General features: G+C 41.3%; 1 protein-coding gene across 4 annotated transcripts in view; it reads left to right on the plus strand.

Moving 5' to 3' along the window:
* EML5 (EMAP like 5) overlaps window positions 1-24,443 on the plus strand; it is a 329,289-nt gene that overhangs the window by 111,811 nt on the left and 193,035 nt on the right. For all 4 annotated transcript variants that reach the window (XM_065403925.1, XM_065403928.1, XM_065403927.1 and 1 more), the window contains exons 11-15: window positions 3,978-4,145; window positions 8,721-8,827; window positions 9,234-9,352; window positions 16,190-16,376; window positions 19,810-19,915. In XM_065403925.1, coding sequence (XP_065259997.1) covers window positions 3,978-4,145; window positions 8,721-8,827; window positions 9,234-9,352; window positions 16,190-16,376; window positions 19,810-19,915 — 687 coding nt within the window. The remainder of the gene's footprint in view (window positions 1-3,977; window positions 4,146-8,720; window positions 8,828-9,233; window positions 9,353-16,189; window positions 16,377-19,809; window positions 19,916-24,443) is intronic.

A 24,443-nucleotide genomic window follows, 5' to 3' on the forward strand; every position in this document is an offset into this window, starting at 1 on the left:
TGCAAATTGAAAATTCATGACTTTGGCTTCTCTCTGGTTCTAATCCTAGAAGTTCCTCTATATTGCCACCTTGTTTGACGAAGGGGAACTGTCTGATTGTGATTGTGTGATCCTAGACGAGGAGCCTCAGCAGAGGTTGTTCCCTCTTCACCTCTTCACTGTCATGCTAAGAAAAGTTCTAGCAGCCCTGGAGATGCTGCTGGACCAACCCCAGGAGCAGGGCCCATTGATAAAATCCAGGGAGTGTCTCAGAAGTATTTCCTAGCTAGCATAAATCAGGAGCTTTGTGTTCCTCTACAACCTGCTTCTGCGGACTTGATTAAGGCAGAGTGGGAGTTTACCGTCAAGGAGAAGTTTCGTAGCTGGCAAACACAACAATTCTAAACACCCCTAAAGACAAAAAGGACTTTGGCAGTCTTGCCAAAGTTGGTGCAGCCTCAACCTGAGTCATAGACTCTGGCCCACAGCCAACAGTTTAATCTTCCTCCAAGCACTAGGGAAAGAGGGACATACACAGTACACATTGACATTCCCAGAAAGAAAATTTTCATATAAGGCTCAGTTTTCCAATGCCTTCCACTGCCAAATATGCCTCAGATATTAAAAAAGGTGCAAGCTTTTCCTGTGGCCTTGTATATACTGTCAGGTCATCTGTTTCCAGCTGCTTCAGGTCCTGCTATTCCTTATTCTGAGCAGCTGACCCCTGTTCAGCCAGGACTAAGCATCAGGGAATATGGGGTACACCTCTACCCCAATATAACGTGACCCGAGATAACATGAATTTGGATATAACGCGGTAAAGCAGTGCTCCGGGGGGGCGGGGCTGCACACTCCGCTGGATCAAAGCAAGTTCAATATAACGCGGTTTCACCTATAACGCGGTAAGATTTTTTGGCTCCCGAGGACAGCGTTATATCGGGGTAGAGGTGTAATTCAAAACTCCTTCCTTAGGCGAAATGGGCCTCCCCTTCCCTCTCCCTCTCTTCCAGTGCTCCTAGGGAGAAGGTGATGAAGTAGCTGACTTTCTCATTAGGGAGACATGCAGGGAACATGTCTCCAGGCACTGTAACTGTGGTCTCCCTCATAATGCTCCCTCCCTCTTCCAGCCCTTACCCCTCTCTAAGGGATTTGGGTCAGAAGTCAGCAAAGATGATTTATCTATTTTTCCCAGTTAGGGCACTCAACTGGGATGTGGGAGAGACAGGTTCCAGTCCCTGGTCTGAATCAGGGAAAACAGAGAGTTGAACATGGGTCTCTCACATCCCTAGTGAGTACTCTAACCAGTAGGTCATTGATTATTCGTGGGTGGGTGGGTTTTTCAACAAAAAACTTCTAAAGTCTCAGCTTTGTCCTGGTCAGGAATGGGAAAAAAATTGAAATCTCAAACATTTTAATGGGAGTGGAAAAGCTTTTCTTGGTTGGCTCTACTTCTTGCTCAGCCCTACTACTAAGGGTAAGGGAAAATCTCAGATGAAATTTCTGAAGCTGAAGCCCAGAGGAAGCTACCTCATACTCTCAAATGAAGTCCCCAAAATGAGGAGTGTGTGTGTATTGTAGGGGGAGAGGGAAGTCTTTGCAAACTCATATGTTTAACAAAAAAGAGTTGTTGCTGCTTCACAGTTATTCAAAAAGCTCTATTCCAGAAACCATCCAGGTTGAGCAAGAAAAGTGCTCTAAGTCTCAAAGATTTGTTGTATCTTAAAACCTGTGATACCATGATCATATGACATAGCCCCTGAAATGCACTTTGAGGAGGTAGAGTCTTCATAATATTTAAGATTAGCCTGGGGACTAGACTGAATCCTAGCTTTTGAAAGAGCAGAGAAATAATGTCCTATGGTTAAGGCCAAGTTTTTTGTCATGGCTATTTTTAGTAAAAGTCATGGGCAGGTCACAGGCAATAAACAAAACTTCATGGAAGCCCATGACCTGTCCCTGACTTTCACTTAAAATATCCCTGACAAAAGGGGTAGGAGGGTTCACCACCCACTGCTGCTGGGGGCTCCCATGTCCCACACCGCTGTGGTGCGTGGGAGCTCTGGGGTCCCCCTGCCCAGGGGCTGGGCTGCTGCAGGGTCCCCTAACCCCTGGACAGCTGGGAGCTTCAGGGTTCCCCAGCTGCTAGCTGCGGCTGGGCAGCTGCGGGGAGTCCCCTTGTTGCCCGCTGCATCTGGGCAGCTGCGGGGAGTTGCCCAGTTGCCCACGGCGGCTGGGCAACCGCAGGTGTCCCCCGCCCCTGCTGTACAGCTGCAGGACAGCTGCAGGGTCCGCCAGTCCCCCCACTGCGGCTGGGCAGCTGCGGGTGTCCCCCGCCCCTGCTGTGGCTGGACAGCTGCAGGGTCCGTCAGTCCCCCCACTGCGGCTGGGCAGCTGTGGAGAGTCCCCCCCGTTGCCCGCCGCAGCTGGACAGTTGTGAGGAGTCCCCCCACCAGGGCAGGGGCTGGGAGCTGCGGGAGCAGGGCTGGCTGGGAGCTCCAGTCCCGGGGCAGAAAATGTCATGGAGGTCTATGGAAGTCATGGATTCCGTGACCTTGGTGACATAATGGTAGCCTTACCTATGGTTAGATCGTGTAAGAAATCTGTATCAAAAGGAATCAATTTTTTTTACTACTTTTGAATTTTTTAGATACTGTAGGATGATTTGAGTCCTTTAATTTATCCATGAAATACAACTTAATGATCTACGGATACTTGAGAAACAGAAAACTGATCCTAGAGCCCTAGATACATCCTCAGAATCCTCATGTAAATCTGCACTTACTTTACAATCAACTAGTTCTTTAAGGGTCACATACTCTCTGATGTTTTTTAATTCAAGCTATAACCAGAGCCGTCCCTTGGGTACAGCGAATTGGGGCAACCGCTCTGGCCCTGCGCTTTGAGGGGCCCTGCAGGTTAGTGCGATTGGCCGGCGTGGTCAGTCCCGGAAGTGACGGGTTGGTCATTTCCGCCCTAGGTCCTGGGCCCCCCTCAGGATGGCCCTGGCTTTAACAGTGTGACCTACCTAATGGGCTTGAAGACAAACATTAGGCAAGTTCATATAACCTTTGTGCTATTATAGAAATAAAATTTTACCATGAGTTTGTGCCACTCAACAATGGCATGAATATCTAATGCTATTTTGCCTTATTCCCTTTTGCAAACACAGTTTAAGAAGTCCTTCAGATTTTTTTTCTTTTGATAGCCTTAAGGCTTTTGCTAGTTGCTAAGTGAGATAAACCAAAAACCCTGTCCTGAGAAGAATTTTCAGAAAATCTAAAAGAAACCAGCTTTCTCCTTCTTTTAAGCAGTTTTGAGCATGACTAATTAAACAGCAAATGAACCTGCTGTATAGAAATAATGAGAATGCCTGCAATGAGTTCTGTGAAGCCAATTTCTTTTTGACATATATCTGAATTTTGAGTTTGTTATGCAGGATTTGGTAACAGAGCTAACCAGATGTAATAGTAGTGATGAGTATGCCTGGCAAGAATTGCTTAACACTCAAAGCTTTTCAATGGGAAAAGTGGGAGCTGGCACTCTAAGCTTTCAGATAGCCCAGTGAGGGGACCCCAATTAAATATGTGTAAATAAAAATTAAAATGCCACCCTGTGATGGCAGGGAAAGTGATTCTAATGTAGTAAACTTCATGAAAGCCTACCATGTCCCTCCTTCCTTTCTGCCTCTGCTTTTTCATCTGTTATTAACTGGTGCATGAAAGTAAAATTAGGCGGATTAGAGGCTGGGAATGGTATCATAATTTTGTGACTCTTTATCGATCCATCTTCCTGTTACAAAGCAGAGCAAATGGAATTCTAGTTATCCAGATTGGTGGCATCTAGTGAGCAGAATTTTTTTTTTACTTAAAGCTTAATGGTTATTTTTTCACACATTGTATAGAAATGTTCCCTGTTTTTAAATCATTGTGCTTTTGAAAGATTTATTCTGAATACACTGAAAATGCTTTCTTCCCCTTCTCCCCCTGCCCTTGTTCTAGGAGCAAAGTTTAAAAAATATCTTGGGCATTCAGCTCATGTGACAAATGTCAGATGGTCACATGATCATCAGTGGGTTGTTTCTATTGGTGGAGCTGATCATTCTGTCTTCCAGTGGAAATTCATTCCTGAACGGAAGCTGAAGGATGCTATTCACATAGCACCCCAAGGTGAGAGCGCATAACATTCTTTTATGTTTAAAAAAAAAAGGTGAAAAAGGTTAATATAAGTATCAAAATAATTTATACATATTCAGAATTATCTAACCTTATGCATTGATCATCCTTAAAATTTTGCAGTTGCCTGAGGTAGCTAATAACATAACCCCAATATTTGTTGATACTTCCTATTATAAGTATAGAGAGATTTGGCAAATATACTCATCACTTTCCTCATGTCCTGTAAGTGCAAAGACAATACTGAAGAGTTTTAAGCATCACCACTATAAACATACCAGTATTGTAATAGGGTTGCAAGGTGTCCGTTTTTCGATCGGAAAGTCCAGTCGAAAAGGGAGCCTGGCAGTGTCCAGTCACACTGCTGACTGGACACTAAAAGCCCGATTACCTGCAGTACCCGGTCTCCACCACCGGGAGGTGAGAAAAAGCAGCAGCTGCTGTTGGAATCTGGAGGAGCAGCGGAGCACTCTGGAATGGCTCCAACAGAGAGAGGTACTAGCGGCTCTCCCATCCTGCGCCGAGTGTGGCTCTCCCTGCCCTGTCTTGCCCCACTCACCTCTCCACCCCAGGGCATGGCTCTCCCTGCTCTGTCCTGGCCCACTCACCCCTCCACCCCCAGAGTGTGGCTCTCCCTTCCCTGCCCAGCCCCGGTTACCCTCCCACCCCCAGAGCGCAGGTCTCCTTTACCTGCCCTGCCCCACTCACCTCTCCACCCCTGGAGCGTAGCTCTCCCTCCCCCGTCCTGCCCCACTCACCTCTCCACCCCGGAGCCTGGCTCTCCATTCCCCACCCTGCCCCGGTCACCCCCCGGAGCCTGGCTCTCTCTCCGGTGTCCTGCCCCAGTCACCCCTTGAGCCCTGCTTAGCTGGCAAGGGGAGGGCAGTGGAGAGAGCAGCGAGTGACGGTGGGGGGGGAGGAAGAGGAGCAGGGGCTGGGGCCTCAAGAGAAAGAGGTGGAGGAAGTGGCAGGGCCTCTGGGGAAGAGGCCGAACAGGAAGTGGGGGAGATTCCAGTGCTCAGTGTCCGGTTTTCACAAATTAGAAAGTTGGCCACCGTATTTGCAAATGAATTATTTTAGTTACTTGAGGAAATGTGTAATAATATGCTTTCATTGAGTATGTAATCAGTGACGTAAGATTTAACATGCATCGATTTAATTATTTAAATTCTAAAGCATTAACTCATGTGTTTGAGATTTCTCAATCAAGGCTCTCAGTTTAGAACAGAAGCAAGCTATGGGCCCTTCAAGTATCCCATCTCTAACTTGCATAATTAGTGTTAAAGATCAGATTTAGGCCTCAATCCTGCAAAGATACATGTGCTTAACTTTACTCACAGTCCATAAAGTAAAACATGTGCCTAAGTCCTTGCAGGACTGGAGCTTTATTTATCTATGTCAACATTAATGCACTATATCAATGACTTTTATTTAACAGTTTTACAAGGGGTTTCTTTATATATCTATAAACTAGGCTAAATGGGACACGTCGAGCATTGAGTTGTAGTCTTGAGACGAGACCTTTTTTGTCCCAAAAGCATGTTTAATTAATTATTTTGCAAATAAATATAATATGGTATTGTATATAGTGTATGATCTTGATACAAATAATGAATTTCCAAAAAATCATTCTTTTAATTATATCAGGCTTTTATTTAAATTGCCTTGTTTTAATACATTCTTATTTTGTAGTGGTATGCTGAAAAAGTGGATGTTTTATACTTACTCTTTTAATTAGAATTTTGTAATTGTTTAGTAACATTGTTTTTTGAGAATATTCAGTAAAGTTTTAGATCTAGCTGATCTCATTCCCACGTCTTATTGCTCAGGGCACATACAGAGGACAATTTTTTCTGTCTCTCTCTCCCAACCGCTCATAGACCTGTCAGTTAATCTTCTAATAAATATTTTATAGTTCATGGTCTGAATCCCACAAACATTTATGCCCATGCTTATCATTACATATATGAATAGTCCCATTAAAGTCAATATAAGAGTATCTTAATTTTAAAGAGTTTTTGTTTTAAATTTTCAAAAGTTACTACTGATTTGGGGCAACTCAGTTTCTGGGTGCTCAACTTGAGACCTTCAAAGGTTGCCTGAATTTCAAAGGGTAAGTGTTCAGTGATTATGAAAATTAGGCTTCTTTAAGGTGTCTCAAGACAGGAGCCTACAAGTTGAGGTACCCAAAATCAGCACTCACTTTTGAAAATGTAGGCCTTTATGCTTAAGACTAAAAGGTAATCGTGGGTAGGAAAAAGTTGCTATTTGGAAGGGTATCATGGCAAAACAATTGTGCTACATTGTTTTTTCCTCTAGAAATTTGTCCAATTCGAATAAAATACCTTAGTAATAGTGACACTGAAATAAATCAGTTTTTAAAAATCGGTATTTAATATTAGTTCATTCAATTTTAATCTGAAATTGCAATAGCACAAATTTTCAAATTAGATTGAGGCTATGCACAACTGATTTAATATTTTTTTTAGTCAGGAGATTTAAATAATAATAGTAATAATTAATAATAATAGTGCTCTCTTACATAGCATTTTTCATCAGCAGATCTCAATTAAAATCCATTATTTAAATTGCCTTGATTTAAATCGTTCCACCTTGTCAAATAATGCTTATACAATACAACTGTTAATTAAAACTATGCACAAAATGTATGCCATTCTGCATGATTACATTTAGTAAGGTGATTTTGATATGCTAGGAAAGCTCAGTTTAAGCTACTGGATAGTCCCTTGCTTTCTGTGGCTGAAAATGTGCTTTTTGAGCAACTCTACATGCATCCTTCTCATATATATATCTTTGATCCCTGTGCCTAACAGTGTGATTTTGAGTATGGTTTTAGTATGGAGGCAGTATTTTCTGACTGATAGGCTCTTTCTGTCAGTGGGCAGAAATAAAATATTCATGCTGGTTTTGTTGGCTTTAATGGCAATTTTAGATTCTATTGATTGTTTACTTTCTCAGAGAAATCCAAAAAAGGAGTGATGAATATTTCCTCTTTTTTCCTCACATTCTCACAACTGGGGCCCCTACAAGGTTGCAACTAATTAGCCATCCTATTCAGTATGTACGTACAGCTGTTAGGAAAGACAAATTATATGCTTTTCTGGCAGTGCCACCAATAATCAGATGACTTAAATGTGCATTTGATCAAACTCCATCTGATGGAGCCTGTCAGGCCTTCCCTGTCCCCCTGCTGGAGGCATCACCCTGAATACTTCCTTGCTCATGCTGGGCTATCAACAAGGCACAGTCCTCCAGAGGTTTGCAGGGCTAAGCAGGGACACTGACCAATCAAGAGCCAGCAGGCCAGTTAAGAAGGCTTGTTTGCTAATACTCAGGGTCAGAACTGGGTGAGACTGGGACAGATGAGATTTTCAGTGCTAGCCCAGAACCCCAGGGCCAGGTCAGGGTCTTGCCTTCTAGCACTGCAACTAAGTGCTTGCCTTTGAGGTTTCATTTGTTTATTTAAAGGTGCAGACAGATTCTGAATTTGCTATTATTTAACTCCAAGCTTATGGCACAGGCCGCTCTGTTCCAACCACACGCCCCTAACTTGTGGACTAGGGACACCTGCAATACTACATTTGACCCCGCAGGCGGCAATATGGGGCAGCCCCCACCTGTGACCCTCTGATACTGAGATCTTTGTGCTTTTACAATACCTCATGGAAATGAGAATGGATGTGAGTGAATTGATTAGAGCTCATTTGCAGTAAGACAGAAGTGAATCTAATAATATGGGGAAGGATCTAATGACATGAACAGTTGCAAATGTAACATTAGTCTTCACCAATGTGTTTCAGAATCTCAGGCACGTATCACCAGTTCTCTGTAGTATGTATGTCTACATTTGTGTGTAATTCACTTTCTTTGTTATGATCCCTCAATGATCTAAGATCCATTTATGTGAAAGGGGCTTTCTGCTCTTGAACCACCACTGAAGTTAAAATCTGTTGGGTCATTCTCACTGTTGGCTCCAGAATTTAAACTTTACATATCTGGTAACAAGACATTGTCAGTGGAGGACCCATGCCCCTGGAATCTGCTCCCAAAAGTAAATATGATGCACTGGGTCCAATATTCAAAGGTGAATAAACTTGTATCTACAAAAACCTGCTTTTGTGCATACATATTATAGAAACAGAGAAATGTAGGGCTGGAAGGGACCACAAGAGGTCATCAGTAGGGGAAGCTAAGGTACAGACACATCTTGCCCAAATTCACTTAGCAGCTCATTCACAGAGCCAAGAATGGAATCCAGGTCTTCCAGTCAAGTGCCCTGTCCACTGGACCACACTGCCTGTGAAGTGAGTTTAATATGTGAAGCCTAGCTATCAAAAAGGAAGAAAAAAGCGAGCAGTCCAAATTTGAAAGTACTGTTGTATTAAGAGAACTGATGATAATTTCAGATGATCTTATCATGGTTTAGTAGCTCATGTTGTAGTAAATATCAGCAGTCAGGCATAAGCCAGAAGTGTTGCAGTATTTTTCTGAACCATGTACTATTTTAATTAATTGTTTCCATCTACGTTTTGGTTTTCTTGATCACAGAAAGTCTGGTTGATTCTAACAGTGATGAATCAGATTCAGATCAATCTGATGTTCCAGAGCTAGACTCTGAAATTGAACAAGAGACTCAGATCACATACCGTCGACAGGTAAGACTTGAGTTTTAATGGCACAGGGACAAATCCTGAAATATTTCCCAAGGGTTTACTTGGTCCTTTCTCAAGAAAAACGCTGAAGTCAATGGGAGTTTTACCTGAGTAAGGACTGAATAGAAATTGAGCAAGGATGTTAGGATTTGGCCCATTGCCAGTAGCTGACACATTCAAAGACAACAGAAAGCTCAGTGACTGGATGTATTCACAACACTTCATAACATGCTGTATTGTTTGTAATTTAAAAACAAATTGTATGCCCAGTTGGCTACAGTCATTGCAAATGTTTGCAGTAATGTCAATGTGCCATTCTGAAACTGAGCTGATCTATAGGTTTATTTCTTAGATACTTGTTCTTCCTGAAAACATATTTGTTTATATGTATGTGTACTCTTTCATAAAGGTTTACAAAGAAGATCTACCTCAGCTTAAAGAGCAATGCAAAGAAAAACGAAAAAGTGCAGCTTCTAAAAGAAGAGAGAGAGCTCCAGGGAACAGTATAAGATTACACTTTGTCCATGGGTATGAAAAATTGAGTTTTCTCTAAAAGCAGCCTGGAAAGATTCATTTTCTGTTATAAAGTTGTGGCAACAAATATATAAATGTAAGATTTAAATATGTGATGAACCAAGTGAAAATTATTAAGATCAGATGCTGTATTTTAGACACTTTTTACAGCCACACAAGTCTTTAAACTAAATGTATATACCGCAGTGGTTTTGCTGCCCAGCTAGATTACACCATGAAATTCCTACTGGTAACTCAGTTGGTGTGTCATTATTTTATAGTGCTTTCCAAATATAAGACTTGAATGTCACCTAACCATATTTTTTTGCTTCTGGGAATGAATCTCTCTTTCTCTGGCTTTACCAGTGACTCTATAGTTAAGACTGAGTTGAGTTTTCTACTGAAAGCAGGGTATCAGCCTCTTTGTTATCTAAGAAAAATATAGCATGTCCTCCCCAAAATTCAGCACATACTCTTTGAATAAAGAACTAATTTTTGGAGAATTTACAAGTAAATGTATTAATTTAGGAATTTAATTCAAAATTGGCCCTTTAAGAAACTTCATACCCAGTTTCACATCTTTTTTGACTCTAATAAACTCAGTAACTGATTAATACTTCATACTTCCCAAATTGTTAAAACTCATTGAAGTCTTGAACCTGGGCTATATCTGAATATTTTTTCAGGATTAATAGTAATTTTTCCCATTATTTTTCATAACTGAAAGTATTTCTATTAAAAGAAGGGAAGTGGAGGGAATTAAGAAAAATATTATAGTTATTACATTAGAATAATAGGCAGAAATATAACTTCCTCCCTGTATTAAACAAAACTTTGTAAAATTTTAAGGAAGTATATGGAAACCAACTAATATTGCACTTCCTACCAAACGATGACTCTGTGGCAGAATGGAAATCTGCTTTGTGAGGTTTGATAAATGCATATTACGAAGGTCATGATGATACTGTGCAAATTTTGTCAAATGAGACACTGATGCTCGCCATCCTAAATGCCACTAAACAACTTTTAGAGATTTCCTCTAGGGTTGGTTTCTGAAATGATTTTAAAAAAGCAGACTTTGGGAAATTAAGGGAATTAATCAAAGAAGTCAACTGAACTGAACAACTCAAGGACTCAAATGTGTAGGAGGCATGACATTTCTTCAAATCAGTTATTCAAAAATTATCTGAAATTGGCATCCCCAGCAAAGGAAAAAACTTGTAAGGAAAGTTGTGAACCAAGTTAGATGAATAACCATGTCAAAAAGATTATTAGAAGTAAACAGTAAATTTCCTACATTTCCTGTAGGAAATGGAAAAAGGGGTTGATCTGCAAAGAAAGCTACATTGTGAAGGTTAGAAAATGTCATTGAAATTTGCTACAAGTCAAACTGAATTAGCTCTTGCCAAGGAAATTAAAATAAATATTGAGGTTTTTTAGTTATATAAATAAAAAGAGAATAACTAAGGGTGTGGTTGGGCTGCTATGCCGTGTGGATGCGAAGGAGTTCAAAGGTAATCTAGGTATAGCCCCAAAACTAAATGAATACTTGACCTCAGTTATCAATAAGGATGCTAACATGGAACATGTGCATGAAGGCAATACGGCTGAAGGAAATGAGTGCTAGAAATGAAAATCACCACATCTAAGGTGGAAGGAAAACTTAGAGCTTAATGTGCTCAAATCAGGGGAATTGGATATCTTTCATCATGGAATACAGAAAGCACTGGCACATGGGTTTGCTAGTTTGGTAGCAAGGATTTTTAATAATTCTTTATTTACGAGTAGTACCATTTGACTGGAGAATAGCTATTGTGATATCTATATTTAAGAAAGGGAAAAGAAGTGATCTGGGAAATTACAATTCTGGTTTTCTTATCTCAGTAGTATGCAAGGCTTTAGAACAAATTATTAAGGAAAGAATAATTAAATGAATGGTAAAGGGGATGTAATGTAACATGGATGTACCAAAGGTAGATCATGCCAGACTACCTGATTTCCATTCTTGAAAAAATAACTGATTTCTTAGATAAGGGAAATGCAGTACGTCTAATATATTTGGACTTCAGTCAAGAATTTGACACAGTACCACATAGGAAATTTATTTGTTAAATTAGAGAAGATGGGGATCGGTAGTAGAATTGTAAGGTGTATAGGGAACTGGCTAAGGTGAGGTATCAGACTGGAGAGAGGTTACTAGTGGAATTCCTCAGGGATTGGTTTTGGGACCAGTCTTATTCAATTGTTTATTAATAACCTTTGGACAAGGCATTTATTAATATTGCCCATGTTTGAGTCAATATGTAACTTGAAACCTAGTGTTCACAAATTTGGGATCATGTTGGTTCTTCAGCTTGTTCTAGATGCCAAGATAGCAGCAATCAGTTTTTGTAAATATTCATTTTACGAGGAGGTTATTTTTTTCTTTTGCAAGTGACTGTCAACTGACTTGACAACCCATACCTTTGTCACCTCCATATAGCCTCACTTATGTATGTTATACTTGAAACATTACTTGAAGATGATTTGGCAACTTCAGCTAATTCAGAGTGCAGCTGTCCATTTATTTTGTGGTGCTTTGTTTATGGTACATATTGTACCTACACTCCAGTCTGTATGGCTGCTTTTCTTTAATGGTCCCAAGGAGTCTCTCAGAATCCAGCTCCAGCTCATCCTTCTCTAGGTCATTGGGTTCTGGAGTTTCATCTTGCTGATCCTCCTGCTTGATTCCTTTGGTTTCATCTAGTCACTTTTGGACCACGTTATCATTCATCAACTGTAAACCATTCATTGGAGTTGTTTGTGTCAGAGTCTGACAAATAGATAGGAGACTGTGCTCTGGGTAGGATTGTTCCATTACTGAGTCTGATTCACCAAATTCTGGTTCAAATTTCCAATCATCTCTAAACTGTTTTGCACTAAGACACTGTAGCGAGGCAGAGTGGCCTCCCTCTGACTCTGACAGGGAGGACTCCCCGCCCCGGGGTGGGCAGAGCCAGGCTGAACAAGAAGTATAAGAGGCAGAGCCTCCAGCTCAGTTGAGGGAGAGCCAGGGAAGGAGTCAGATGTTGCTGCCTTGTTGCTGGCCCCTGAACCAGCGACTGAGCTCTATCAACCTTTACTTCTGAAGTAATACCAGGAAGAGCTGCTGCCAGGCAAATACCCTGAGGAGCTGCTGGAACTGCCAGTGGCGGAGTATCCCAAGGAGCCTGAGGGCCCATGAGTGATTAAGCCCTATGAACAGGTATGGGTAGGAAGTAGCCCAGGGAAACCAGACAGTAGTCCGGTTGTGTTGCTGAAACCATGGTCAGCATGTTTTGGCAGGATCCCCGCTGACCCAGTGGCAGGATTTCCTGCCACTGTTAGGGCCCTGGTCCCTAGGGTGGGCCTGGGTCCCCCTACCCACTGCTGCCAACCCCACCCTGGGTTGGCAGCCCACCCACCATAGGCCGAATGCCCTGCAGTTGTTTGCTGTCTGCCCAGCCAAGGAGGTGGGCCATAGACTTCTTTTTCTCGGCCCTCTGAGAGGTCTTGAGCCTGACTGTGTACTATTGCTCTGCGCTGCTTAGAGGGCGGAGCCTGACCTGCTTGCTGCCTGCTCCAGCCAGACTGTTACTGCTCTGCCCGGCCCAGAGGGCCTGAGCCTGATTGTGGTGGTTGTCCGCCCCAGCCAGGGGGCTGGGCTAAAGGCTGCCAGTTGTCCTGTCATGAGGGGCCAGCACCCTAGACTCTTTACTGACTTACTTTGCTAATCCCCTGTTGATCAGCTCTCAGGTGCTAGGTGGCGTAGCGAGTCGAAGTGGTCTCCCTCTGACACTGACAGGGAGGGACCACTCCAAGCCACTACAGACACTTTTTATTAATAGCTTACGTTTTATATATCTTGTAGCTATAATTTTTTTCCAATACATTCTTTTTCATACATTCCTGGGCCTTTTATGGTGGCTTCAGAAACTTGGGGGGGGGGGCAGGACCAAATAATGTTGTTTTTTATCTGCTTTCTTCTATCTTTAAACAGAAAGTAAAGTGAGGAGCAAGCCCTGGAGTCAGGGAGTTAAGGGTCTGCTGTGGGTTGTTCATGCACTGTTCAGTGGGCACAGAAGTTTCCAAAGCTGGGCAGTGCTGACAGCACATCTCCACAGCATGAACATGTAGAGTCAGTATTCTCCAAGAACTATAGTGACTGCTGTTAAATAACCTCTCCTTGTTGGATCTACAGAAGATGTAAAATTGTTCATGAAGTTATATAAGTGTTTCTTCACAAGTATTTGAGAGCAATGGATGCTCAAAACATAAATCAACATGTTGCTCTGAGTTGTATGCTTAAGTCTGCTTTACAAAAGAACTTTACATATTTTCTGAATGTGCCTCTCCTGCTGACTGTGAATAGTCACTTTACAATGAGGCAGGTAGCCTCACTGTGTGTTATCTGTAATGAGTGTCAGTGATTCAAATAAAACAGATTGCCTTCTGATGTTATAGTATACAAATTTAAATCATAATTACAGATAACTGTCATGGGAGTAAGCATGGAGATATTTAATGGAGAAGCTAACTTTTGGGAGACAAAGGCTGGGAATGCTGGTGGATCACTATTGGTAACTAGATCAGATAGCTACAATGGGATTAAGTTATGAATGTCCTTAAAGTTTAAAACAAGACGCTTGTGTTTGATGTGGAGCTGAATGAGTAGCCAGTGGAGGAAACTTAAAGAGGAGGTTGATTTGGTCAGAGTGACAAACCTCAAAGATTATTTCAGCAGCAGCATTCTAAATAGATTGGAGGAGTGAAGAAAAGTTGTAATAGGGAAGGCATGAAATGATGATAAAAGGATGTGAGTTTTCAGTTTGTAGTCAGAGGAAAGGCTTGATTTCAGAGATGTTGTCTAAGAAAAAGAGGCAAGATTTATAAATGGCTTGAATGTGTGGGTGCAATGAGAAGACCAAGTGAAAAATGACACCTAGGTTGTGGGCCTGAAAGACTGGGGTGATGATAGCGTTGACCATGGTGATAGAGAGTGGGAGCAAAGGGAAGGACTTGTGAGGAAAGGTCAAGTGCTCAGTTTTGGTTACGCTGAGCTTAAGATGCCAAGTGGACATCCACAAAGAGATGTCAGAAAGAAGACCAAGATACTACATTGGATGATGGGAGATAACTTATCAATAGAGGGGTAGATTTGTGAATCATCAGCATAATGATGGTAGTAAAAGCCATGATTGTGCACAGTGATGGCTATGGCATACTTACCGAGCTAAATAAAGAGCAATGGAGCCACCCTAAGCAAAGGAGTCAAAGTGGGTTTCTGGAATGAGAAAGTGAAGAGGGGAGGCATCCTTGAATAGGTGTCAGGAGGAATTCCTCTGGGAGGAGCCAGCCATCAGATTGGTGATGGCAAAAGGATCTTTGACATTGGGAAGGATCCAGCCAGTAGATGTTTTGGGATTCTGATGGCATGATAAATCCTTCATGTCATTTTTTTTTGGTATGTACTTACAGTAAAGATATTTTTATTTCTGATCATGACACAGATATACTGCCTGGAGTCATCATATTATTTTGTTCTGCGATCCTCTTAGATTTCACAGACTAAGTAGGTTTTGGCTCACTACTTGAATGATAGACTCCAAAAAACTCCTTGATACTGCAAGAAGTAACGCAGGTACTGCAACTCCTCAGTACTGCATGAATCGGTAGGTGGCACTTTGGTTGACTACTGGCTCAAAACAATACTCCAGCATTGTGGTAATGGAGCCCTTTGCTGATGGAGTATTGTTTTGACCCAGAAGTCAACCAAAGTGCCACCTACTGAATCATGAGCTACACTCAAAACCAAAGACTAGCGCTAAATGAAAAGCAGAATTTCTGTCCTGTGAGAAATTCTAATATTTCAATATTTGTTTTTGTGTCAAATCAGGACAAAAATTTGAAATATCCAAATCTTTGAAAGAAAAGTTCCAAAGATTTAGATTTTGAGATGGCAAAAATGATTTGTTTTGACATGTTCATTGAAACTAAATGCTTTCTTTTGAGTCTTTTGACAACTGCATCTGCCTGTGCTGTTGCATTTCGTTCTGGGAGTTGTATTTTGGGTGCCTCATGCTTTCATTTTTCCTTATCAACTGGACTACATCTCCCATGATGCAGCCACAGTCACATGACTCCCAGGATGCACCACACAGTTGGGTTAAAAGAGAAACTGTGGTGCCTCAAGAGAGATGAAGTCCAGCCCCAAACCCTAGCCTTTAAGAGAGAATGAGGCATGAAGCACTGCAGTACCACAGGCAGGTGCAGTTGAACACTAAACTGATTCAAAACAAAATGTTTTAGCTCAGTTCAACAAACTGAAATGTTTTGATCTGTGTTGAACCAACCTGAAATAAAATGCATTTTCCATTGAAAAATCATTTTGACTGAAAACTCCTGACCAAATTCACCTAGGATCTTGGCCACTTGTGATGTAGAAAGAAAATGTTAAGCCTGGTATTCCAGACAAATTCCAACCTGTACAATTGCATGCAGTCTAACTAAATTCCCCCTGCAGTTTCATTTGGAAAAAAATATTAGTCTTTACTTCCTGTTCTAAACTTCTTGTAAAGCATTACTGTTAATAAACGTTCTCTTTCAAGTTAAGGGTAGATGTAATGATCTTTGCATATTATTTGAAATTTGTAAAGTGGTATTCTTTGGGAATAGAGATGTGAATCATTTTTAATACTCCTATGTAGTACTTGGTATATCATTTCTGAGGTGTTACCTAATTTAAGAATTAAATGTGTCCTGATTGTTTTTATATTGTTAACTACTTAGCATCTATGCTTGTGATCTTGATCTAAAAACTATTTTTTTAATTAGTTACAGAGGTTATGATTGTCGGAGTAATCTATTTTACACTCAGACTGGTGAAATTGTATACCATGTTGCAGCAGTGGGCGTCGTATACAGTCGGCAGCAGAACACGCAGCGCTTTTATCTGGGTCATGATGATGACATTCTTTGCCTTGCTATTCATCCCTTAAAGGACTACGTGGCAACAGGCCAGGTAGGATACATGTTTATATGCATTAGAAATTTGAAGTTACAGTACTTTAGTAAATTTACACATGCATATTTAGGATTTTGCAGTCTACAAATATGCAGGTGAATTTTTGAAATTGTGTTGGGGACAGAGAGAGGTCTAAAAATTGAGAACCACAGCTTTTTTCTAGGGCTGCCAAGCGATTAAAAAAATTAATCGCGACTGTTAAACAATAATAGAATACCATTTATTTAAATATTTTTGGATGTTTTCTACGTTTTCAAATATATTGATTTCAATTACAGAATACAACGTGTACAGTGCTCACTTTATATTTATTTTTTATTACAAATATTTGCACTGTAAAAAACAAAAGAAATAGTATTTTTCAATTCACCTAATACAAGTACTGTAGTGCAATCTCTTTATAATGAAAATTGAACTTGCAAATGTAGAATTATATACCAAAAATAACTGCATTCAAAAATAAAACAATGTAAAACTTTAGAACCTACAAGTCCACTCAGTCCTATTTCAGCCAGTCACTCAGACAAATTTGGTTACAATTTGCACGAGATAATGCTGCCCACGTCTTGTTTACAATGTCTTTTTTGTTGGTTCGAGTTCTGTAGTTTCCGCATCAGAGTGTTGCTCTTTTAAGACTTCTCAAAGCATGCTCCACTCCTCGTCTCTTTCAGATTTTGGAAGGCACTTCAGATTCTTAAACCTTGGGTCGAGTGCTGTATCTATCCTTAGAAATCTCACATTGGACAAAACGCAAAGAAGGTACCAATCTGCTGTGAAAATGTTCTTAAAACGAAAATTTGCTGGGTCATCATCCGAAACTGCTATAACATGAAATATATAAAAACAAGAAGAAGTCTGGTAGCACCTGAAAGACTAACAGATTTATTTGGGTATAAGCTTTCGTGGGTAAAAAACCCACTTTCTGTTAGTCTTTAAGGTGCCACCGGACTCCTTGTTGTTTTTGTGGATATAGACTAACACGGCTACCTGATGATACATGAAATATATAGCAGAATGTGGGTAAAACAGAGTAGAAGACATACAATTCTCCCCCAAGGAGTTCAGTCACAAACTTACTTAATGCATTATTTTTTTAATGAGCATCATCGGCATGGAAGCGTGTTCTCTGGAATCATGGCCGAAGCACGAAGGGGCATACGAATGTTTAGCATATCTGGTATGTAAATACCTTGACCTTGCAAAGCCGGCTACAAAAGTGCCATGTGAATGCCTGTTCTCACTGTTAGGTGACATTGTAAATAAGAAGCTGGCAGCATTATCTCCCATAAATGTAAACAAACTTGTTTGTCTTAGCAATTGGCTGAACAAGAAGTAGGACTGAGTCGACTTGTAGGCTCTAAAGTTTTACACTGTTTTGTTTTTGAGTGGTTATGTAACAAAAAAAAAAATCTACATTTGTAAGTTACACTTTCATGATAAAGAGATTGCACTACAGTTCTTGTATGAGGTGAATTGAAAAATACTATTTCTTTTGTTTATCATTTTTACAGTGCAAATATTTGTAATAAAAAATAATAATATAAAGTGAGCACTGTACACTTTGCATTCTGTATTGTAATTTAAATCAATATATTTTAAAATGTAGACAAACATCCAAAAATATTTAATAAATTTCAATTGGTATTCTATTGTTTAACAGTGCGATTATTCGCCATTAATTTTTTTAATCACAGTTATTTTTTTGGTTAATCGCATGAGTTAACTGCAATTAATCAACAGCCCTACTTTTTTCCAGTTAGATATATTTCATCAATTTTGACAACTGACTGAGTTTATAACTGATTAACTCTCAAATGAGCATGAATAAATTAACATTTTTTTAAAATCAACATTATATTGTGTTGCCACTGTAAGATAACATATAGAAAAAAACTGAATACATATAACATTTTTATATTGTTAAAGGTATCTGTCAAAAACAAATTTTCTCATATTCTGGATTTCCAGACTGTTTTATATGATCATATGTCTGAATTCTATATGTATGCTCAAAATTTCAGTGCTGTTATTATTTACAATAAGATGCTATTTTATCAATCTCCAGATAGTACATACATTTAATACTTTTTAACAGGCATCCTTTTCTGATAAACATCTTCTTTCAAAAGCTTTGTTCTCACGTCTAGAATTTATGGCTTGATTTTGAGAGAATATTTTGAGTTTTAATTAGTGAACCCAGAGGCTAAGAAACTGTGTTGGTATAGATAAAGACAAATGATTATTAACTAGACAGCTCACCAAATTCTCAGTAAAGAATTTACACTTATGTTGGTAATATGTGTAATCTGGGTAAAAAGTATGTTTGAGATTAAGCAAACAAATTGGCCTAGTTAGAGATTTTTGATTATATAGTAAACCGCTTTAAGTTTTATATAGTACACGTTTATGTATTGACTTTTGAAAGATGAAAATATTTGAATAAAAATTTACCTAAGATACAGTAGATTCTAAAATATGTATTAAAACAACACTAAGATTGCAAAGTCAAGCACTTAAATTAAGAAATGTTATAATTCAGATTGCCCGTACAATGTTGATTCAGCGCCCCCCTCAGTCCCCCCGGTATGCACATTATGATAGGCTTGCCTGACATCATGTAGTAAATATGTGGCAGAACCAAGTAGAACCCTAGGTCCTAGTCTGGTGCCTTAAACCAGATTGGAATGCCCTTTGTTTTTCTGCAGCTGTCTGCCTCTGTAGCTGCCAATTTGTGTATTGAATGAGGCACAGATACTGTAGAACAAATAGTAAGCGATCAGATAACTAAAGACTAGTAATGCCTGCACACTCAACATAGCTAAAAGAGAATACACTTGACACCAAGAAACTTTTCTCCTAAATTTGAGTCATCTGCATTGCTGCAAACTTACTGAAAGTAATAGAATTGCATAGGTATCACCTAATTTGACCTGCAAAACCTTTATTACTGGTAATGATGCATGAAAAGGAAAGAAGTTATGTTTGGCTCTCGAGCCTAGAGTACTTTACAAGCTATTAGTTTTATTTGTAAACTGAAAACAACTGACATAGAAATAACTGAGACAATAAACACGTAAGCCCCCCCTCAAAAAACTCTTTTCAGTGTAGAATTCCATTGTAACGTTAGTTAATTGTATTTAATTTTTTCAAGTTCTTCCTTCCCTGGAAGGAAGAGAGGGCCAGCCAGAGAGGGAGTGACAGGTGAGAGGCAGGAGGGAGAATTTTCATGTTGATACTTCAGAACTACAATAATATTTGGTATTTTGATAGACGAGGTAGGAGGGAGAAGTACATCATCACTTTAATTTTTTCAGTTTATTTACTGATGTAATTAAAATTTTAAGGTAAAATGATTATTTTGAGCAAAAATACAAAATATGATGACCAACTACAAGATACAAAAGAATGCCTAAAATCCTTTATATTTTAGGTTGGTCGGGATTCCTCAATACACATTTGGGATACAGAGACAATCAAACCACTGTCAGTATTAAAGGGCTATCACCAGTATGGCGTTTGTGCTGTTGATTTTTCAGGTAAAATATAAATAGATATATATATATATATACGTATTTCATCTTGCTTTTTTTTTTTTTTTTGAAGGTACAGTGCTAGTCAATTTTAATTTGTAAGTGTGATCTCCTCTTTGAGCTTAGATATGGACCACATTCAAATTTTGCAATTGAAAATGCTTTCTAGTGATCACCCTGAAATGACAAAGATTCTCTAATAATAAATATTCTCTGTAGAAAGCTACTGTTGAATTTCACACATCTGGAACAAGATCAAAGAGCATGTTATCCAAATCAAAAGAACTGGAACGAATCACTTTAATAATAACTAGTCCTTTCCTTGTCACAGGCAGTGCCACAGATCCTAGGCCTTATCTACACTACCAAGTTTTGTTGATAAAAGTGATGTCGACACTCAAAGATCGGCATAATAAAAATCGGAATGTCATGTTCACACTCGCTCTCTTTGTCAGCAGAGCGTATCCACAGTTAGGGCACTATCATCGACAGTGTGAGCAATGCACTGTGGGTACCTATCCCACAGTTCAGTTCGACACCTTCTGTCGCTAGGTGTTGTGGGAAGGCAGAGCGGATCGCAGCGCATCGTGGGACCAGTCTCAGTGTCCCATAATGCATTGCTTTCAGTCCCAGGACTCCATGGGCTTCCAGCTTTCTTTCGTGGCATTTTTCAACGGCCCTTCTTTGCTGTGCATCCCAGCATCTTTGTGAGAAGGATGGATCCTGCACTGCTATCCTATGCTCTGTTACTGTCATCAAGACATCGCGGATGGCAATGCAGTTAATCGCGAAGTTCCTAAGTGACGAAGACTCCCAGTCGCCTGACATGCTGTTGGATATGGATAGGAGCAACTTTTGATTGCTTTTGGCATTCACAGAACAGCTGCAGAGGGAGGACCGTTGCTTTTGGACTGGTGAAACAAGCACTAAATGGTGGGATCATATCATCATGCAGGTCTGGGATGACGAGCAATGGCTACAGAACTTTCAAATGCGGAAAGCTACCTTCCTGGAACTCTGTGTGGAGCTCGCCCTAGCGCTGCGGCACAAGGATACCAGAATGAGAGCTGCCCTATCAGTAGAGAAGTGTATGGCAATTGATGCATGGAAGCTGGCAACTCTAGACTGCTACCGGTCGGTCGTGAATCAATTTGGAGTCGGGAAGTCGACCGTTGGGGCTGCGTTAATGCAAGTGTGCAGGGCAATTAATCGCATCCTGCTACGAAGGACCGTGACTCTGGGAAATGTGTGTGAAATAGAGGATGGCTTTGCTGAAATGGGTTTCCCTAACTGTGGAGGGGCGATAGATGGCACACATATTCCAATTTTGGCACCAGACCACCTTGCAACAGAGTACATCAATAGGAAGGGGTACTTCTCCGTGGTGTTGCAGGCACTTGTGGATCACCTTGGGAGTTTCACTGACATAATTTCGGGGTGGTCCGGGAAGGTGCATGACACACACATCTTCAGGAACACCGGCCTGTATAGAAAGCTACAAGCGGGAACTTTCTTTCCAAACCAGAAGATTACAGTGGAGGATGTTGAAATGTCCAGCATAATCCTGGGAAACCCGGTGTACCCCTTTCAGCCGTGGCTCATGACACCTTGCACTGGAAACCTGGACAGCAGTAAGGAGCGGTTCAACAACAGGCTGAATATGTGCCAGATGACCGTGGAATGTGCCTTTGGCAGATTAAAGGCACGCTGGCAATGCCTTTATGGCAGGTTAGACCTTAATGAGGATAATATTCCCCTTGTCATAGCCTCATGTTGTACGTTGCATAATCTTTGTGAAGCTAAGGGTGAAAGGTTTGCACAGGGGTGGAGTGTTGAGGCAGACTGCTTGGCTGCTGATTTTGAGTAGCCAGATACCAGGGCTATCAGAGGAGCACAGAGGGGGGCAGTTCGAATCAGGGAGGCTTTGAGGCAACACTTTGAAAATGAGAACCAGTAATGTATATCTCTGTGATTGGTGCTGCAATGTTACATTACATGTAGTTTTCCTAGGAAGTAATGGGTGACATTTGGGGCCTTACATTCCAGCAAGCACATGAATAAACTGCCTGTGTATGTATTGGCAGTGCCTACTATCTCTGTTTGTAGAAAACAAATACAGATGAGTTACCATTCAAAAATTTTGTTATTATTGCACAAGAAACAGCACACAGAAACACACAAAGATGCTTGGTGGGAAAGGAGGTACCAGGGAAGGGCAGACTTTCAGAGCTGCGTGTAGGTCCAGCTATCATTATGAAAGTTGTCCGAGGGGGTGGAGTGAAGGAGAAACCTAGAAGTCGCAGAAAGTGGAAAGGACTGTGCAGGCGGAGTTGGGGTAGAGGGGGACATGGAAAAGAATTCTGAATGTGCTGCAGGGGAGGGTGGGCATGGATCTGCTTGGTCTGCAGCATTATTAAGACTTCAGCATTTGCGTTTGCTCCTCCATTACTTTAATCACCCGCTCAGTAGTGTCCTTAACAAACTCCTGGTTTTCTTTTCTGTCCTGCCTTTCAGCTTCCCAGTACTCCTTGCATTCCCTTTTCTCTGCATTGAAGGAGTGCAGTACCTCCCGGAACATGTCTTCTTTGCTCTGTGTTGGGCGCTTTCTTATCTGGCAGAGACGCTTGGCCAGTGTGTGCGGGTGTTTCTGAAGGCCACATCTACCGAAGCCCAAGGAACAATGCACAGAAGCATGATTGTTAAATTCACGCACAGCATTGAAACATTTCAGTAAAATACACCCTTTGCAACATAACAATCACTTTCTCACTGACCCTTGGCAAGCACACAGCTCTGCGAACACCCAAAGCATGGTGAGTGTTGGCAGGGGGGAGGGAGCTCCATATGGGGAAAAGAGCACTCACTCTGCAAGGAACTGGGGGAAAAGTTCTAAAATTCTCCCACACTTTTCTAGAGGCGGGGGTCATACTAGAAGACATCTCATGGCTAAGGGTAAGCAGGGAAACGAAGGTACATCTACTACATGCTTCTGGCTTCCACCCTGCACCCTATGCTGCTCACTTGTGTGATGCTTTGATCCCCGCACAAGTAATTGCCGAATGGCGCAGGAAAGTTTCCTACAATGGGGGAAGGAACAAAGCTGCTCTGCCAAGGAACCTTAAGCAGAGGATTTCCGAGTACCTCCAGGAAACTTTCCTGGAGATCTCGCTGGAGGATTCCCATGAGATCTCGACATGCATTAACACACTGTTCTGCCGTACTGATTAGCTACATAGGGAAATGTCCAGCTCACAGAAACACAGCCAGCCTTCCACATTTCTATATCCTGAACCCACCTCCACACTACACAGACCCACAGGCACTTACCAGGTGTCTCCTCTCCTGCTTCTTGCTCACCGGAGAGTAACTGCTGAGACTGGCTAGACACCTCTGGAGTGGTGAACAGTTCCTGGCTGCCTGCCCCACCGGGAGCTCCACATCATCTGTCTCTACCTCTTCATCAATGACTTCGTCCTCCAGGTTAGGTCCTCTTTGCAGTGCCTCCAGGCCCGCCGAAGTATCCACGGGGCTCGGCAGTGGAGGTGGGGTCGCCACTGAGGATAGTGTCCACCTCCTTATAGAACCAGCAGGTCTTAGGTGCAGGACCGGAGCGACGGTTTGCCTCCCTTACCTTATGATACTCCTGCCTCAGCTACCTTATCTTTGCTCTGCACTGCAGCATGTACTGATCATAGCTCTTGTCACACAAGAAATGTGCCCGTATCCCAATTCCTACGGCTCAAGCGCAGCTGTGACTGCACAGCTTCGTCTCTCCATATACTGAGCAGATCCAGCAGCCACGCAGTGGTCCAAGTGGGAGAGCGTTTGCTGCAATAACCTGCCATGGTCACCTGGGAAGATGCTCCACACCGAGCAAACAGGAAATAATATTTCAAGAATTCCCGGTGCTTCTAAGGGGTAGGGGCAGATGGTTGTTTACCTGGCTGCAGGGCAGTGGAGTTCAAACTGCTGACCAGAGCGGTCACGATGGGCATTGTGGGACACCTCCTGGAGGCCAATTAAAGCGATAAAATCAGGTGTAGTGTCTACACTGGCACTTTGTCGACAAAAATTTAGAGGAAAAAGATTTTTGTCTCTCAGGGTGGTTGTATTTTGTCTTCAAAGCAGGGCATTTTTGCCAACAAAAGTCACATCGCAGTGTGTACGTATTCACTGTTTTGTCGACAAAAACTGCCTTTTGTCAACAAAACTTGGTAGTGTACAGAAGGCCTTAGACAATGAGTTGGCGATGTCTTCTTGGAACTTTAGAGGAACGCCAATCTTGAGAGCCAGTGCTACAGGCTAGGCTCTGCCAGTAAAAGCCCTTCAGTGTTGTTCTTCCTCTAAAAACTGTTAGAAGGATAAAACTTTCTATGCAGGGTATTCATGTCTTTTATTTTAATTCCCAAAAAATTTACTTCAGAAAATCCATTGCAAAGACTCCTTGAGGCTTCAAAAAGAATTTGGAGCCCAAAACTATTGTTTTTATTTGAGCCTTTGAAGAGTTTAAGCCTTTTAGTGCTGCTTATGGAAT

This window comes from Emys orbicularis, chromosome 4 (assembly GCF_028017835.1).
Source record: "Emys orbicularis isolate rEmyOrb1 chromosome 4, rEmyOrb1.hap1, whole genome shotgun sequence".
NCBI classification, from domain to species: domain Eukaryota; kingdom Metazoa; phylum Chordata; order Testudines; family Emydidae; genus Emys; species Emys orbicularis.